This window comes from Notolepis coatsorum (genome assembly GCF_963971535.1).
Source record: "Notolepis coatsorum genome assembly, chromosome: 6".
NCBI lineage: Eukaryota > Metazoa > Chordata > Actinopteri > Aulopiformes > Paralepididae > Notolepis > Notolepis coatsorum.
In genome coordinates this window covers 166,747,799-166,767,512 of record NC_140170.1, presented here as the reverse complement: position 1 = coordinate 166,767,512, position 19,714 = coordinate 166,747,799, and the positions used below count along the sequence as shown (strand labels likewise).

The window sequence follows — 19,714 nt, the reverse complement described above, 5'->3', positions numbered from 1 at the left end:
ACACACACACACACCAGTACTTGCACTTTACTAGAGATCCATTTTAAGGAATGACATACTTTCACTTTAAGAGGCAGTAGCCAGAATCAGTGTAACTAGACCACTTTTAATATTAATTATAATTAAGCTTCACATAGAACATGCACTAACACTTTTGACAGTTAGTACATTTAGTACTTTTACTTTCATATCAAATACCTTGATACTTTTACTCAAGTGTACTCTAGAGACGTTTAGTTATACTTAGTTAGTACTTTTCTATGTCCACTTTCACTTAAAGGTGCTATAGATATTTTATGTAGAGTAATATTTTTTTTTATAATACATCCACAGAGTTTTTAGAAAGGTATGGAATAAATGTACTGCCCCCCCCCCCCCCCCCCCCCAAATATAAATATCAATAAATGTATCATTTAAAAAAATGTTGGCAGGTCCAAAATGAATGTTGTTGTTTACATGTTGCGTGTAAGTATCCCCTCCCTACTTCCCATTTCCCCATGTGGAATGCACCTGATAAAATGACATGCTGGTGCTCTAGTACGACATCCAGTGGCTGAATGTTATTTATAGCACCTTTAAAGCTACTCTGGTAGGCTACCTTGCAAAAGGCCGGATGGCCGACGATCATAATAAGCTGTTCTCACACCTTATTCATGCCATTCTGCATTGTTGGCGTGTGACCTTTTTCATGATTCTTTTGGTGTCCCTAAATGTTAACTAGAAGACGTTCCCCACTGCAGGTTTAAGTAAAACATGTGTGTCTTCCTCCGCTGTCACCCTGTGGTGACGTCACTAGGTCAGACAACGTGTGTATGAAACCCCTCTTCTGGCAGAAATGTATTCTCCCTCTCAGCTGTAGGCATTACAGGGCGTTCCATTTAGTTTCCCCGGGAGGGGTGACACAGTATTCATTAGGAGGATGTGGGCGTGGTGTGAGACATGGCGTCTCTGTGTCCGAGCAGCTGTTCCCTCCTGTCCCCGCAGCTACAGCGCCCCATTGCTCCACATCGCATCACAATGGCAGTTATGCAACTTTTACAGTCACAGTTAGCTACCATTGTATTAATTTTCAGATTTTACAATTGTTGTATTTTAGTCTATACTGCTATTCAACGTCTGTGACACCTTGATTAAGAAAAGGAATCTCTTCCGTATGAAGATCACACGGATGATACTGGCTTTGGAATTTTGATTGAATGTCCGATTGAAAGTTGACACTCTTAGAGGGCGGGGGAGAGGGGGGGGGGGGGGGGTCCGAGGGTGACGTCATCATGTTGTGTTATAGCCTTGTGTTATTACGTATTGTATCAGCAAAAGTCCAAAACAAATGCCCCAACCAGGAGTTGAACCAACAATCATTGCAATGATTATTGTTAGAGTCAAGGTTAGTTTTGAACCAACAATCATTGCTATGATTATAGTTAGAGTCAAGGTTAGTTTTGAACCAACAATCATTGCAATGATTATTGTTAGAGTCAAGGTTAGTTTTGAACCAACAATCATTGCTATGATTATAGTTAGTCAATGTTAGTTTTGAACCAACAATCATTGCAATGATTATAGTTAGTCAATGTTAGTTTTGAACCAACAATCATTGCAATGATTATTGTTAGAGTCAAGGTTAGTTTTGAACCAACAATCATTGCTATGATTATAGTTAGTCAATGTTAGTTTTGAACCAACAATCATTGCAATGATCATAGTTAGAGTCAAGGTTAGTTTTGAACCAACAATCATTGCTATGATAATAGTTAAGAGTCAAGGTTAGTTTTGAACCAACTATCATTGCTATGATTATAGTTAAGAGTCAAGGTTTGTTTTAACATTCGCTTAAACGAATGGTTATGGTAAAGACATTAAGGTTAGGGTACCATCACTATGCACTTCCGCAATCGTCTTTATTTTGTATATGATTTGTTGAAGGGATAGTTGTAATTTTTTTACCCCTAGCTCTTACTTACCAATGATGTTGTTGATCGGTAGAGTCCTTTCTAATCACAGTCCATGCTGTTCCTCATACCAGCTCTGTATAGTTAGCCACAAACCAATGCAAAGTCAATGGGGTCAAGCTCCTGTTTGTACACACGCTGACTGAGGCTCACTGACATCTACTTTGTTTTACACTACAGTGCAAACAACGTACATTTCAGTGAGTCAGCTTGCAGGAGCTCGACCCCATTGATGTGTCTGTGGCTAACTATCCAGAGCTGGTATGAGGTACAGCATTGTGCTGAGAAAGGACTCTACCGATCAATAGGTCTAGGGATAAAAAAAACAGAACTATCCCTCTAACGTCCACATATTATTATAACTCTTTAGGCTTCTAACTGCTGTGTTGTGTCTTCCTGTCCAGCTCCTAACCGTCCTCCAGGGAATGTGTCCTGGAAGACTGATGGCTCCTGGGTAACAGTGAGGTGGGACCATGTGAAGGCCATGCACAATGAGTCAGCGGGGATACAAGGGAGAGAGAGAGAGAGAGAGAGAGAGAGAGAGAGAGAGAGAGAGAGAGAGAGAGAGAGAAGAGAGAGAGAGAGAGAGAGAGAGAGAGAGAGAGAGAGAGAGAGAGAGAGAGAGACAGAGGAGAGACTGGGGCTGCTGGGCTATTACATGCATGGATGGCAGACAGGACAGGGTGTGTGTGTGTGTGGATAGTTTGGGTCTATGTGTGTGTGTGTGTGTGTGTGTGTGTGTGTGTGTGGTGTGTGTGTGTGTGTGTGTGTGTGTGTGTGTGTGTGTGTGTGTGTGTGTGTGTGTGTGTGTGTGTGTGTGTGTGTTGTGTTGTGTGTGTGTGTGTGTGTGTGTGGTGTGTGTGTGTGTGTGTGTGTGTGTGTGTGTGTGTGGTGTGTGTGTGTGTGTGTGTGTGTGTGTGTGTGTGTGTGTGTGTGTGTGTGTGTGTGTGTGTGTGTGTGTGGGTGTGTGTGTGTGTGTGTGTGTGTGTGTGTGTGTGTGTGTGTGTGTGTGTGTGTGTGTGTGTGTGTGTGTGTGTGTGTGTGTGTGTGTGTGTGTGTGTGTGTGTGTGTGTGAGTGAGTGAGTGAGAGAGAGAGTGAGTGAGTGAGTGAGTGAGTGAGTGAGTGAGTGAGTGAGTGAGTGAGTGAGTGAGTGAGTGAGTGAGTGTGTGAGTGAGGCACGCGGCAGTGGGCCTCAGAGGCTGGGGGCCTCTGAGCCTCAGTACCCAGGGGACCCCCAGGGTACTAATCCAGCCTCGGTGCACAAATTAAGAAGGGTATTTCGGTGCGACTTTCAAAATACTTTCATCTTCTGTACGTGGTAAAGCTGCTTTCTTTGAACTACAATTCCCATGTGTCCCTTACGCCAGGTTCTGTATAAGCACGAGGGCCAGACGGCGCTGAAGTCCTAGACAAGGGGAAGACGTCGGTGAGCCTGCCGCTGCCCAAAGACGACGGCTACGTGGTGCTGGAGATCCGGTCCTGGGGCGAGGGGGGCGACGGGGCGGCCCACGAGACTATTGTGTCCCGTGACTCGGGTGAGAGATATGCATTTGAGTTTTCTTTTTTTATTTTAAAGGGAAATATTCAGCAGGGATAGTAATGGATGTTCAGGTCAATTCATGTAATGAAGAGACGTTTTCCAGATGTGTCGCAGTAGCTTAACCGTCTGAGACCCGCAGGAGCGCCGGTGTCTTTCAGCGGCTGTAGCGAGCTCATCTTTTATGCTAGCAGACAGCCTAGGTATACATAGGTACCAACCATCTCATGCTAGCTTGTTGGGAAGGGGGCTACATGATGCTCAAGTTAAACACTTTGGCGAAGAAAATGACCCGTGACTGCTCACCTCAAGATATCTAGATATCTAAGATAGTTCATTGTATTGAGATAATCATTTTAAAATTTGACCTCACTGTATAAAATTACCTATTGTGACCTCTAAGATAATCATAGCCCCATGGAACTGTACAACCACATACTAGAGACCTACAGTAGGCCAATCAGAGAAGGTATGGCTTCCCTAGGTGTGTTGACCATACGTTTTTTTTTTGCAATTCCAAAACAGTGGAAGTGCTCGTCATCCAAATTTTATATTTTTACAGAAATCTCCAAATGTCAAATGCTTTTGATACCAAATCACAGATTGAATCATTCTATGGTGTTCCTTGATGTCTTGGTCAGGGGCGTCGTGTTGGTATGGCAAGTTATGGCACTCGCCATACCTTGGCAAATTAAAATTTTAAAATCAAAAATATTTTATTTTATTTTAATAAAAAATTTGAATGTTGATTTAGAATTCGAATGTCAACATTATGAACGAAGCTTCGAACTATTCGGTACAGCCCTAGCATGTTTTGATATTGTCAATTATCTCACTTTTACTAGGTGACTTTTACTAGGCGACTAACTCAAATATGCTGCAAAAGAAAATTTAAGGAAAATGGACATACAGACGTTTTTTTTATCAAAGGGCAGTGATTATAACAGTGCAGTTCAGCATTCAGTAACCCATACTTTTTGTGAACGTGTTTTTGATACTACATTCTGTTAAACACACACCTCAAAACCGTACCTAAGGAAAATTGGCTCAATTGTAAGAAAAATAATAGACAGTTATGATATTACATTCTGCTCAGCATAATTTGTATGCAAAATATTGTGGTTCCCTGCTTTAGTCTGTTGACACATTTCTATACTAAATGCTTTTGACAGTCCTGTGTCATACTAAATGTCATATATATGAATTGTATAGAAACAACTCACCAAAAGTGACTATTGCACAACTGATTTGACAAATAAATCCACCAAGGGGGGGGGAACCCCCCCTTCGCCCACCCGACCCTCCCTCCTCGCCATACCTTGGCTTTTACTGTAATGACGCCACTGGTCTTGGTGTCATAATGTGGTATTTTGGAGGGATTTTTGATGTTAATCAAATCTCGAGTGGTCAAAAATGGTTACATTATGCACAAAATCCCTGTAACAAATGGTATTAACCCAAAAATAGCTGCAACAAATTATGAGACATGAGCATGGGAATGGCCATCATACACTTCCATCATAATGTATATATATATTATATATAATGGGCACCTACCCAAAACACAATGTTTATTACAGATTCATGAAACACTTGACACACAGTGCTGAGCTGCATCTCAGATGAATCGTCAAGTTCCCAGCTTTCAGATGATGTAAACCACTTGTAGCATCTACTGTTGGCCTGCCATCTCCCCTAAAGACCCCCCCCCCCACAAAATGGGTCTATGTGGGTAATTAATGTGTAATGTTGTGAAGGATCAGATTAAACCGAATATATATATTTATTTATGGATATATATTGAATAGTATTTGTATATCGTTTGATATCCCTTGTATATTCCTTGTACATATACACGGAATATTCCTTTAGTCTACTATAGCCCATAATAGTTCATTCTCTTATTGGACAAGGACCTGGCGCCAGGGACAAGCCCCTTGGAGCCAAGTTCAATGGTACCGACGAAACATGTCCCTATTAGCCCCGGCTCTGCGCAGGAATACGGCTACCGAAAAGAGAGTGGCACTATTTGTTCACCGTGCATATAAATAGGGCGCAAGTAAATGTAGAAGTCCTCTTTTCCCTTAGTCCTTTACCCTTCTACCCAACTAAGTAACAGAACGTGAAGCCTCACCCCACGATACCGCGTGCGGTGTAGTATGGCCTGTTTGGCCTTAGAATAGCATTGAGACCTCGTGCGAATTAATAGCTGAATTGTCAGAGTTTGGCACCGTATTTCTATTAAGTAATAATAGTCTATTATGTATGGTGCATCGTGCGGTTAGAGTTCTAAAGTGAGCAGCACCCCCATCGCTTCCTCGTGTTATCTAGAGTCTTAACCAGGTTGGGCAGACCACACGTGGTGCTTTCATCCGAGGAGTTCTAGGCGAGGACCGAGTGGACCTGTACATTGGATTACCTACCCGACGACTGCTGAGCCCTATGCGGCATGGAATATATATTTGCTTTGGTACTTTGATTTGTGGAGCGGATAATCGCCAACACCGGTGAGTGTTGGATTTACCCCGAGAGGAGTCAAGGTGAGACGGCGCTCAGACCAGACTGAGGTCGCCTCGCTTCTTCTTCACTGTGGAGCTACAGCTACAGCTACAGCCTACAAGAGAGCCAAGGTGTATTCATCTGTGGATCAAGATTCTACTGCACTGTCTTCTGTACGTGAAGTCTCCCTAGACATCGTTGACCAGACGGGATACAGCCGACGGCTCTCCTACCCCCCCTACTGGCTTACAACCGGCAGGACCCCTTACAGTATATCCAGCTATAATCATTAAGTGTGCCATCGTTATAATTCCCTAAGAGCCAGGTTGTATACTTGCTTCCTGCGTAACCAGAGATTGGACATTCAGTGTTGATTTGCCTACGAGTACTCATTTGCCTTACAAGAGCATTCAAATCATAAATGTAATGGTGAATATTATATGTACCTTTTGCTATATATTAAATATTTGATTATTACCTTTGTGTGGACCTGGTTTCATGGTGGGAAAGTGTTCATCATATTTAGATATCGTGTACTGTATGGCCAGTAGTTAAATTACATAAAGCGGTAGTGGTTTAATGATACCATACTTATCAATACAGTCAGGGAATTGTACCCCTCAGTTACAATTGGTCCTTCGAGCCGGAGGGTAATTAGTGTAATATTAATATAGTGGTATTAATATTGAAATGGCCTATGATGAACACTCCACGAAACGGTCCTCCTAAAGTAGAACGCCCGCAGCGTAGACGACAGCCACCTCAGTACTTAGAGGATTACGCTGCCAGTATACTACCTAGCCTTCTACAAACGGTAAACGCGGTAAAAGTAGAAAGTAAAATTATGTCCGACCCTATCAACCAGGATACCCCGACCACAGAGGCCCTAGTGGGTTCTAATGTAACTGACCAAGCTCACGGTGGGGACCAGGAGGGAACTGACACGACTTTACCCCCCGCCAAGACCGAAGAAGTAGTCCCCCAAGAGCTCCGGGAGGAAGACAACCCTTCAGAGATGGAACTCTGCACGGAACAAGATGAGGAGAGCGCCGAGGAGATAGAGCTCCAGGACTCCCCGCAGGGGAACGCATCCCCGACCGGTACTGCCAGGAGCGGATCACCTCAACAAGCGTCTTCCCCCAGCGAAGCAGAGAGGATGCTGGCACAGGCGTTCCTCGCCACCCTGGCAGCTTCTACCGAACGCGATCGACTTCAGGGTGAACGCGATCGACTCCAAGCAGAGCGCGATCGACTCCAAGCACAGACGCTTAGCGAGCGCGAACATTCTACCATTGAAAGAGAATGCCTCCAAGCGCAGCAACGGGGCGAAGAAGAGCGCATACGTCTGGAGATGAGACGCCTTCAGACGGAAGAGAATATGGCAAGAGACCGGGCCGACACCCAGCGTGCCGCTGCCGGTGCCCAAAGAGAAGCAGATCTCACCAAGCGCGAAGCCGAGCGCGACAGACTACAAGCCGAGCGCGACAGACTACAAGCGCAGCTAATGGAGCAGCTGATCACCAGGGCAACACCCCCTCCCTCCACAAGGGGTTCCAGGGCCTCGTCAAGACACGTGTCAAGGGCACCCTCCCCTGACCGAGCAGGCGACCTTGAACTCGACCACCAGAGAGAGTCTACACCCCCCTCCGAACTCCTTCCCCGACCGGTCCAAGTGAGACCCAGCTACAAGGAAGGAACGGCGGACACCGCGGAGAGGCTAAATAGACGACTACAGGATCTAGAAGACCTGGCAGAGGAAGAAGAGGGAGAAGAGGAGAGTCAAGCCCGACAGCAGCACATTACTCCACAGGACCAGGAGGTCCAGTACAGCCCAGGCTATACCCCCGCGGCTCTGCGCTACAGACCCCTGACTCGATTCACGGGTGAGCATGACGCACGACCAGTCCCGAGGAATAGCACCTGGACCAGCGGGCCATGGTACCCCGCCAGTACCAGCCCACCGAGAGGCGTAAGAGGAGACTCGCCCAGGAGGCCTCTCTTCCAACGTTCACTGATGTGCCAGCCATCCACGGCGTCATACATTGGCACACCGACGTTTCCAGACTTCACCCATGAGAACCGAGCACAGTACACGGAGCTACGGATGTGCTTAGAGACAATGATGGTGGATGTAGCTGATGAACGCCACAAGTATGCGATCCTATTGAAGCACCTGAAAGTACCCAGAGCGCACAACATAGCGCTGGCCTATGCCACCTCTACTACCCCATACACAGCGGCTCTAGCAGCACTAGACCAAAGACATGGACGTATATGGGATTACGTAATACAAGAGATAAGGCATATTGACCGCCTACCCCCAGCAACAGACAATCGCTCACTAGACGACCCGTCTATCAAAGTACAATCCCTGGTAGGGATGCTGGGGGCGCAACGAGAAAAGGGTATGCACGAACTATACGCAAACTCGAACGTCGAGAGGATTTTAGAGAAGCTGCCGCCCGCCCGACAGGAGCGCTTCAGGCGGCAAAGAGACCACCGTGATCCTAACGGTCCCGAGCCATCCCTCCTAGACCTAGCCGACTTCCTGGCGAGAGAAGTCAGCAGCCTACGGCTGGATACGTTCGTGCGGAGCACACCAAGCTCCAGAGAGGGACCTAGGAGAGTAAACGATGGCCGAAGATCGGTGACTGTCATGCACCAATCAGAATCAGTACCGAGCAGCAAGAAGCACAGTACCCCCTCGATGGAAGAGAAGTGGAAGATGGTGTGCCCGTACTGCGAGAAGGAACACTGGTTGTCACAATGTGACCAGTTCAAGAAGATGACCGCTGAAGAAGTGAGTCACTGGATAAAGTCCAACAGGCGCTGTTACCGATGTGCGCGCAGTCACATGGCAGCCGAGTGCCGCCTCAAGAAGAGGTGTAGTCGGTGTGACGGAGCCCATCTAGATGTCCTACACGACAGTAACAAAAGAAAGCCTGCACCATCCAGCAGCACAAAGGCAAGTGTTATGTACATTGACCCCGCTAGCAGCAGCGGCGCCCAGGTGCTCTTAAAGGTGGTCCGTGTAACACTGAGTTACCAAGATAAGGTCATGGACACTTACGCCGTCCTTGATGACGGGTCAGAGAAGACCCTTCTCCTCGCGTCCGCTGCGGCCCAGCTGGGGCTGCGGGGGAGCGAGAACCAGATGACGATTCGGACAATAAGAAGAGATCTAAAGACGATAAAGGGCGAGAATGTCTCCTTCACTATCGCAGCAAGCGGGCAGCCAGAGAGACGGTACAGGATTACTAATGCTTTCACCAGCCAAGAAATAGGACTATCGCAGTACACCTACCCCATCGCCAAGCTGATGGATAAATATGTGCACCTGCGTCAACTCCCTATCCCGCTCATAGACGGCGCCACCCCGACCCTGCTGATAGGCTCCGACCATGCAGACCTCATAGTCCCGATAGACCGGGTCCATACAGGTTGCCCTGCAGCAGTCGAGACCCGCCTAGGATGGACATTACAAGGCCCCCTCGCCAAGTCTCTTAACCGAACAGCAGCCACTAGCTGCCTCCACTCCAGAGCGACAGAAGGAGACACCACACTCCTGCAGCATGTCGAGAGGCTATGGACACTAGAGACAATGCCCTTTAAGAACGAAAAGAAAGACATTCGTTCTAAGGAAGATATCTACGCTATAGCCCTCCTCGAGCACGGGACAAAGAGAGTCAACGTCAACGGAGTGATAAGATACGCAACTCCACTCCTGAGGCGGGAGGGAATGCCCACCTTTCACGCCACAAAAGAGGCGACGGAGCGGTATCTACTGAACACAGAGCGGCGCCTAGCCAAAGACCCCGCTCAAGAAGCTGTGTACCGCGCTGAGATTAACAAACTAATCACAGCGGGACACATAAAGAAAATTGACATTAAAGAGGCCGATCAGACGACCGAATCATGGTACGTGCCGCACCACAAGGTCCACCACAACGGCAAGGATCGCATTGTGTTTAACTGCAGCTACCAGATCGGATCACAAAATCTGAATAAAGAACTCTTGGCCGGCCCAACACTCGGCCCCTCCCTACTAGGCGTGCTACTACGCTTCCGCCAGGACAAGGTGGCTATCAGCGGCGACATCAAAGGGATGTTCCTGCAGGTGAGACTAGTGGAGGAGGACAAGCCCCTGCTGCGGTTCCTATGGAGAGAGAGGATCGGAGATGAGCACCCAGCCATCTATCAATGCGAAGTCCTCCCTTTCGGAACCACATGCAGCCCATGCTGTGCTACGTTTGCACTACAAAAACACGTCGCAGAGGACACAGCAGCAGATGAAGAGGTCCAACAAAGTGTGACAAATAGTTTCTACGTGGACAACTGTTTACAAAGCGTCTCGACGCCAGAAGAAGCCGAGGCTCTCCTACTCAAGCTCCGCGCCTCCCTGATCAAAGGCGGCTTTGATCTCAGGCAGTGGGCCAGCAGCGACCCGCAAGTACTGCGCAGCCTCTCCCCCGATGATAAGGCAGCGAGCAACGACACCTGGATGGCGACCATCCCAGGAGAAGCCCAAGAAATGACACTAGGACTAGTCTGGCGCTTCAAAACAGACTCGCTCCATTATAGACACAAACCCCTGACCAAGGAGCAGGGAAGGTCGACGGCAATACCGACCACCAGACGGAGTGTATACAGAACACTCGCCAGACAATATGACCCGTTGGGATGTATTCTACCTTACACCACCAGGGCAAAGATGATTGTGAGAGCGCTATGGGACAAAGACCAGGGCTGGGACGATCCCATACCCGAACACCTTGCATCCACATGGAGAGAGTGGGAGACGGAACTCCGCTCACTCCCAGGTGTTAATATACGCCGCAGCTACTTCACACCCACAGTGAGGCCAGAGACATGCAAGATCGACCTGCACGTATTCAGCGACGCCTCCGAAGTAGCCTATGGTTCAGTGGCCTACTTGCGTGCCCGAGAGGAGGGAGGAGAAATACATACTGCTTTCATCCTGGCTCGCTCAAGAATAGCCCCACGAAAGCAACAATCTATCCCGCGTCTAGAGCTCTGCGCAGCCCTAGCAGGAGCGCAGCTCGCCACGTTAATCCAACGTGAACTCACCATCCCGGTGCAAAGAACAATCTTGTGGTCAGACTCCACGACCGTACTCACATGGATCCGGTCTGATTTGTGCAGATACAAGGTCTTCGTGGGAGTCAGAGTCACCGAGATTCAAGAGTTAACAGAAGTAACCAGCTGGAGGTATGTGGACACCAAACACAACCCAGCTGACGTCATCACCCGGGGAATGTCCCTGGATGACCTCACCCGTCACAACCTCTACAGTGACGGGCCAGAGTTCCTCAAGCTCCCGGAAGGAGAGTGGCCTACACCCACCCCACGGGAGGCGAGTAAAGAGGAGGCAGAGAACAAGAAACCTATGTTCTGTGGGTTGACACACACACTCGTCCCCACAGACCCCGATCTAGACGATTGCCTCACCCTAGAGAGTGCGCAGCTAAAGACATTTCTGTGGCACCACCCAGAGGTTCAGCCCACAACTGACATTTCAGCAGCTGACTACGAAGAAGCAGAACTTCTTCTACTACAACGAGCCCAGAGAGACTCATTCCCCGATGAGCTAGCCTGTCTACAGGGAGCAAAGCCCGTCCCATCAGACAGCAGACTGCTCCACCTAGCCCCCGAGAGCGACGGCCATAATCTCATCAGAGTGGGTGGTCGTCTGCGGAGAGCCCCAGACTTACCGGATGACGTCAAGTACCCGATAGTCTTGAACAGCCGACACAAGGTCACAGAGCTGATCATAAAGAAATACGACGAGGATGTGCACCACGCAGGGGCAGAGAGAGTCTTTGCGGAGATCAGACGTCGTTATTGGATACTGCAAGGGAGAGAAGCAGTGCGGCGCTTCCAGCGAACCTGTCTAGACTGTCGTAAGTGGCGAGCCCAGCCCAGTATACCCTGGATGGCTGACCTACCTCCCTGTCGCCTCCGACTCGGCGACAAGCCTTTTCACTCCACCGGTATGGACTGTTTCGGCCCGCTGTATATAAAGAGAGGAAGAGGAACCGAGAAGCGGTGGGGTATTGTATTAAAATGCATGACCACCAGAGCGATACATATCGAACTCCTTCCAACCATGAGCACAGACTCATTCCTTATGGCCTTCCGAAGATTCACATCACGGAAAGGAAAACCGTCTACATTGTTGTCTGATCACGGGACAAACTTCAAAGGCGGAGAAAGAGAGCTGAGAGAGAGCTTCCAAGCTATGGGCCCAGAACTTAAGACCCACCTCGCTCCATCCCAGATTGACTTCCAGTTTAATCCCCCGAACGCACCTCACTTCGGTGGAACCTGGGAACGAGAAGTACGTTCCATAAAGACAGCCCTGTACGCCGTGCTTGGGGCCCAGACTGTGGCGGAAGAAGTCCTAATGACAGTCCTCACGGAGATCGAGGGAGTATTGAACTCAAAGCCCCTCGGTTACGTCTCAAGTGATGTAGCAGATGTCGACCCAGTCACCCCCAACACACTCTTGATGGGGCGGCTGGACCCCGCACTACCACAGACAATGTACAGGCCTGAAGAAGCGAACGGCCGAAGAATGTGGAGGTACAGTCAAGTACTGGCTGACAAGTTTTGGAACAGCTTCCTACTCCACTACCTACCGTCTCTACAGACCCGCCAGAAGTGGGTAAAAGAGAGAGACAATTTGACAGAAGGAACAGTCGTCATGATTATCGACCAGTCACTACCCCGAGCTATGTGGCCGGCTGGCCGCGTAAGCAAAGTGATCACCGGTGCCGATGGAAAGGTCCGAGCAGCTGAAGTGCTCGTCCAAGGACGGACTTACACCCGACCCGTGGCGAGGCTAATAGAACTGCCAAGGCTCCCCGATACTATCGATGACGACCATGACCCCATGACTTTGTGAGTTGACTGACCCTTACAGCGGACATTGAGTAGTGGACAGTGCGGTTAATCTGTCTCTGCTTAGCTAATTAGGTGGGACTAATTAGGGGGCGGCTGTTGTGAAGGATCAGATTAAACCGAATATATATATTTATTTATGGATATATATTGAATAGTATTTGTATATCGTTTGATATCCCTTGTATATTCCTTGTACATATACACGGAATATTCCTTTAGTCTACTATAGCCCATAATAGTTCATTCTCTTATTGGACAAGGACCTGGCGCCAGGGACAAGCCCCTTGGAGCCAAGTTCAATGGTACCGACGAAACATGTCCCTACTAGCCCCGGCTCTGCGCAGGAATACGGCTACCGAAAAGAGAGTGGCACTATTTGTTCACCGTGCATATAAATAGGGCGCAAGTAAATGTAGAAGTCCTCTTTTCCCTTAGTCCTTTACCCTTCTACCCAACTAAGTAACAGAACGTGAAGCCTCACCCCACGATACCGCGTGCGGTGTAGTATGGCCTGTTTGGCCTTAGAATAGCATTGAGACCTCGTGCGAATTAATAGCTGAATTGTCAGAGTTTGGCACCGTATTTCTATTAAGTAATAATAGTCTATTATGTATGGTGCATCGTGCGGTTAGAGTTCTAAAGTGAGCAGCACCCCCATCGCTTCCTCGTGTTATCTAGAGTCTTAACCAGGTTGGGCAGACCACACGTGGTGCTTTCATCCGAGGAGTTCTAGGCGAGGACCGAGTGGACCTGTACATTGGATTACCTACCCGACGACTGCTGAGCCCTATGCGGCATGGAATATATATTTGCTTTGGTACTTTGATTTGTGGAGCGGATAATCGCCAACACCGGTGAGTGTTGGATTTACCCCGAGAGGAGTCAAGGTGAGACGGCGCTCAGACCAGACTGAGGTCGCCTCGCTTCTTCTTCACTGTGGAGCTACAGCTACAGCTACAGCCTACAAGAGAGCCAAGGTGTATTCATCTGTGGATCAAGATTCTACTGCACTGTCTTCTGTACGTGAAGTCTCCCTAGACATCGTTGACCAGACGGGATACAGCCGACGGCTCTCATACCCCCCCTACTGGCTTACAACCGGCAGGACCCCTTACAGTATATCCAGCTATAATCATTAAGTGTGCCATCGTTATAATTCCCTAAGAGCCAGGTTGTATACTTGCTTCCTGCGTAACCAGAGATTGGACATTCAGTGTTGATTTGCCTACGAGTACTCATTTGCCTTACAAGAGCATTCAAATCATAAATGTAATGGTGAATATTATATGTACCTTTTGCTATATATTAAATATTTGATTATTACCTTTGTGTGGACCTGGTTTCATGGTGGGAAAGTGTTCATCATATTTAGATATCGTGTACTGTATGGCCAGTAGTTAAAGTACATAAAGCGGTAGTGGTTTAATGATACCATACTTATCAATACAGTCAGGGAATTGTACCCCTCAGTTACATGTAATGTGTTAAGATTCTCCCCAGAATTGTCCACTCATTAATTCCCCTTTTCACCTTACTGTGTTTGAGTACAACAAATGCAAACTGAGGTACTGTACCTGCTACAAGAGCTATGAGAGCTTACGCACTAATTGAATCCAAGAGGGAGAAATTAACTTTTTTCCTTGACTTAAACCTATACAGTATGTTGGGCGCCTTAGTCCCTAATTGGTGGAGGTCAAACTTGCAATTAGTTATAGCAGAAGCTGCACTTTTGACAGCCGTTCATTTCCCCTGTTGGCTATTAGTGTTGTTTGCTAGCCCTGTAGCACTACTATACTCCTACGCAGAGCTGTCTCTCTGCCTGTACGTCACAGCCTGCTAAACACCTCTGCCCAAGAGAGACAAAATCTGTACCAAATGTGGACGTCCGCGACCGAATTACTTTGAAAGAAAATGCAGCAATAACTTTGAATTGGGTGTATACAGAGTGTCACTAACAATTAAGCTTGTCTGAACATTAAATTAAATGTTATGAGTTATGCAGTGATGTCGTTATCAAAAAGGTAAACAGACAGATCTTTTCTACGTAAGGAAACCATACCTTTATGGCTGCGTTCATCTTCGGTTCCACGGACACAGTGAATAAACCAGGCTACACATAATTTTCTGTATTATTTAATTTTTTTCCAAAAAATAATGTTTTTTTTTTTTTATATAAAAGAGACAAAAAATATTCTGGGAACAATAGCATCATATTAATTATTCAGTATGTTAAGGGGAAATAATATGAGTAAAGGTAGCACTGTGAGTTTACATCATCTTTGAGATATTTCAAAGTGGAACATCGCCACTGACTCATACACCCCCGACACTCCACTAACTCAGCCAGTCCTTCGTGCCAGTGGCCATCAGGCCCCACAACCAGGGGCATGGACTGCTGCCAGCAGCTGGATAACTAACTCGACTTCTATTAGGTGTCTGACTCTCACCTGCAGCACACGGTTTACTTTTACTCATAGTTTATATTCAGATTCACATTTATTGTATGTATTGCCTATATTTTTATTGTAATGTATAATATAACCAATAGGGCATACAGACCTTATGTACCTTTGTTTACACTGTTTATTTTTCTCCTATTGTTATATTAAGATTGAATTGTATTGCCTATATTTATGTCTTTCTTCTATGCCCACACCTGTACCTTCCCCCCCACGTCCCTCATGCTGCTATGACACCGGAGTTTTCCCAAGGAATATCTTATCTAATCTCACCTTATCTGACTAAAAGGTCATTCTAGGTCACGATTGGCTACAGTAGTCTTGTATTCAAGTGTTCTGTTCCCTGGTGACAGGAAGTCATATATATCGTTATGGCCCTAGTGGGGTAGGGTCTATGGCCTCGAAGCCTGAGGGAGAATATAATAACTTAACACTGCCGTCTCGTTAGTCCCAGGAAACCATGGAAACCATCAAATGACACCATCGATTAGACCGTATGCATCTGTTCTCCAACTGTCAATCAGTGGAGCCTGCTAGAACCGCTGAGGTTAGCTCGTAGGAGATCAAACGGTGCAGTGGTTAATGGTGCGATGCCATTAACGCAGCCGTGGCGCTTGAGATTTAGTTTGAAATCTACCAGTTATGAATTCAATTCACAGTTCATTTCTGCCTCACTTATTTTACCTCTCTGTCTACCTCTCTGTCTACCCCTCTCTCTCTCTCTCTCTCTCTCTCTCTCTCTCTCTCTCTCTCTCTCTCTCTCTCTCTCTCTCTCTCTCTCTCTCTCTCTCTATTTTCTCTCTCTGTTTCTCTCTCTCGCTCTCTCAATTTCCTCTCTCTCTCTCTATTTCCTCTCTCTCTCTCTCTCTTTCAATCAGGAACTGGAATGATGGTGCAGAACAAAGCTCACTTTACACAGTTCAACCGTGGTCTTCTCCTGCCCACCTGCTTCACACTTCTCCTCACTCTCATTCGCCTAACGGGCCTGTGATCTCAGCCAATCCCGGGACTTTCTACGTGTCACATCCTAATTGGTCAGACCAAGTCTATCAACATGTTGTTCTAAGTAGTGGGGGAGGGGGGTTGTAGTAGTGATGGGGGGGGGGGGGTTACATTTTTTGTTTTGTTTAATTTTTTTATAAGAAACAAATTAAAGAGGGATTTAAAAAGAGAAAAACTAGGTATGTCTACTGAGAATGGAAAGGGGACAGACTCTCTGATTGTGTATTCATGTACCGGTATCAATAGAAACCATGCCTTATATGGGGACCGTCACAGCTAACACTTGTCTCGTTTACGTCACTCTCCATCGCTACCAAGACAGTGTCCGAAGATGGAAGATTACTAGAACCAAGTGTGTGTATATATATATCTATGTGCATAGTACATACAGTACAGATACAGTACAGCATACATCTCAATGGACATCTCAATTGAAGCACTGAGTCTTTTTATTTATTTTTTTTAGGCTCCAGTTAATGTCTTATCTGTATATTTTTATTTGTATTTGTATTTTTGCTTCGGCTGTAATTATGGCAAAACAACAGAAAGAATATGTCACTGGTCGGAATGAATGTTTACATTTTATATCATTTATGTTTTGTTGAGAGAAGTTTAACTGAGAAAAAAAACGGTATTCACAGATTCTTTGTTTACATCAAATGTCTGCGTTGGTAAGATCATTCAGACACAAATCTAAAGACAAAAAAGAAGAAGAAAAAAAAGCTTAAATCTGGCGTTTGAGTTTGTGACGGCTTCTTTTTCCCAGATAGCTTCTGGTTGATAATAGGATAGGATAAGTACAGGATAAGTACATTTGCAGCGAAGGACATTTTTGGGATCTGAAATGTAATGAGTCACTAGCATGGATTCAAAGCGCTTGATAACCAGATGTTATCAGGGAGCACGGTGGTATCTTTGTCATTTTCAGTAATCGTTCTTGCCTCTATTCCTGTCAGCCTGTATATCTCTGCCTCTTATATAACAGGCCTTGTTGTTCATTAACGACCGCGAGTCTTGGTGTCACCAGAACTTACAGGAAGCACTAAGAACAGGATTGTGTCCTGGTTGTTAATTCTCATTTAATATCCTCATTTGACTCAACAATAGTTGCCCAATTCAACACTGTACTCTGTTGAAACAAGGCATTATAACCAGGTTATCAAAGTTTAAAGGGGCCATATTATGGAAAAGTCTGCAGTTTGAAATGTTACTTAGGCGCTGGGAAAAGAAAATACATAGATACTCGTTGCTGTTTGACCAGGGTTTAAGGTCAAGCTAATTAACAAGCCTAGACAAGCTGTTTTTGTAATTATTGCTGTGCTTTTTGGAGCCAGGAACTCTACCTACCTACCTAATGTACTGCCCAGTTTGTGAAGTTTTTTTACTCTTGGGTGTGGGGTAGCCAGACAGGGAAGGAAATAATTCATAAAAAATTTGTTCATTTTGATTGAAGGCAAGGGGGAAAAAATGTGATTCTTATAATTTGGCTGTGGGCCTTTCTCTGTTTGGACAGATTGCTCACCTCACATGAAAAGCTGAATAAATTCCCTTTATCCACCCCCTTGCCATATAGACTGAGTAATTTACTACAATAACATTGCAATTCTGACTTCTTGTCCCTGTGTTTAATAATTGTTGTGTTCATAGGTGTATGCAGTGTGGGATTTAGCTGTTCTCAGCTTGCCTTACTAAACACCATTCACATAGCCAATTATGTTGAAAAGGGCTGGAAAAAGACTCAAGAGTTGTTTGAAAGTTGCTATAGACGTAAGGAATTCACCCTTAGGGAAAACCGTGGCACAGTTTACTTTCACTACCACTCTACTTGCAAGCCCTGCATGTTGTACATCCACATTCACGTGGGTGCACTTGTTAGAAACTCCCGGGTGTTCCAGATTGATGCGTGAATTTGAATGGCTTGTGGTAGAGTAATACAGTAACTTCAGCAAGTATAGTGTATGCCCACCCATTTTCAAGGACAGTGTGAAAGGTAGGCTAATATCTACCCAATCATACACTTGCAACATCAACTATGCACACACAATTTAGTAAAGTCAGGGACAGTCTCAGGTAATGACGAGAGGTTAAAATTACCAATATGGTCCTTTAATACGGGGGAAATAATCAAAGCCATAGGCAGAACACAATAGTAATTACATTCCTTGATAAATACTCATTGATTACCTGACTCAAATAGTTTCTAACCATAGCTTTCGTACTATATATTAAATATTCATCTGCTTGTGTTCATACCAAAGTAAGGAAACAACCATGTGGCAAGGTTATACCTCATTTCAGTCATGTGGTTATAGTTAGAAAAGGTCTCTTTTTTTGTGTGTATAATATTGATAATTGAATAATGTTTTTGAATGAAATAACAGTCATAACTCGATTCTCTGGAACTTCCTTGGTTTCCCGGCGATTGTTTTATGATGGCATTGTAAACTGAATGTTGTTAAAGGATCGTCACCAGGTAGTGTTGTTTTTTTCAATTGATATTTGTTGAAATGCAAAGCAAATGCGTTTGTTTAAAAATCAGAGCAGCTGTTTTGTGTCAAAGGGTGACTACAGTACATGTCACTTCAGGACTCTCTGAGTTGTTAATGACAACCTGGTAATGACAAACCTCATTGTCTTCTATTTATCAAGAGGTCCGGAGAACAGACAACATTTTTGTATTTATTTCATGTTGGTTGAATGGTGAAATTCACTTTTCACAGAGGGGTGTTCAAACATGTTTTTTTTTTCCCGTTACATGGAAACAGAGTTCACACAGATCACAGAACCCAAGTAAACAGGAAAGGTGCCCCAGTGGTCAGTGGTCAATGGTCCTGGCTATGCCATCCATTCACCTTATTCACTTTGCCGCCATCTTTGTTTTCGTAGATCACTATGAACACATTCCAATGAGCTGATGCCTAATTCAATTCCATGTATTTCACAACACAAACACTACGGTGGTGAAAAACAATCTGAGTCAGGTGATCATGAGCTTGTAATTCCAATAGTGTTTTCTGCCTGTTGTTTTGACTATTTCTGCCTGTTTTGTTCTTGAAGTGGCATTTTTCTAGCTAAGTTTTAACATAATGAACAGGCACTTCCGCATCCGTACCTCACATTACATCAGACTTGACCAACATGGCGATAAAGTGAATACGGCGAATATCCCAGTGATCATAGTCTTACATACTTGGGATATGAGCTCAAAAACGTAACGTTCAAGTTTAAAGTGCGTGTCAATGCACTCACCGCTGGGGTTTTCATGCTTTTGAAATTGAAATTGATGTAATTTAATTCACATATGTTTGGGTACAGCTAAACCAATGTATGAGCCAACGTCTAG

At 45.7% G+C, this 19,714-nt stretch overlaps 1 protein-coding gene across 1 annotated transcript in view; it reads left to right on the top strand.

The window, feature by feature from the left end:
- cntn2 (contactin 2) overlaps positions 1-16,360 on the top strand; it is a gene marked incomplete at both ends in the record, with an annotated part of 101,486 nt that extends 85,126 nt beyond the window's left edge. The window contains 4 exon segments of the mRNA XM_084315813.1: positions 2,354-2,466; positions 3,318-3,351; positions 3,354-3,485; positions 16,248-16,360. Of these exon segments, the coding sequence (XP_084171939.1) occupies positions 2,354-2,466; positions 3,318-3,351; positions 3,354-3,485; positions 16,248-16,360 (392 nt within the window).
- Between the last annotated feature and the right edge of the window lie 3,354 nt (positions 16,361-19,714).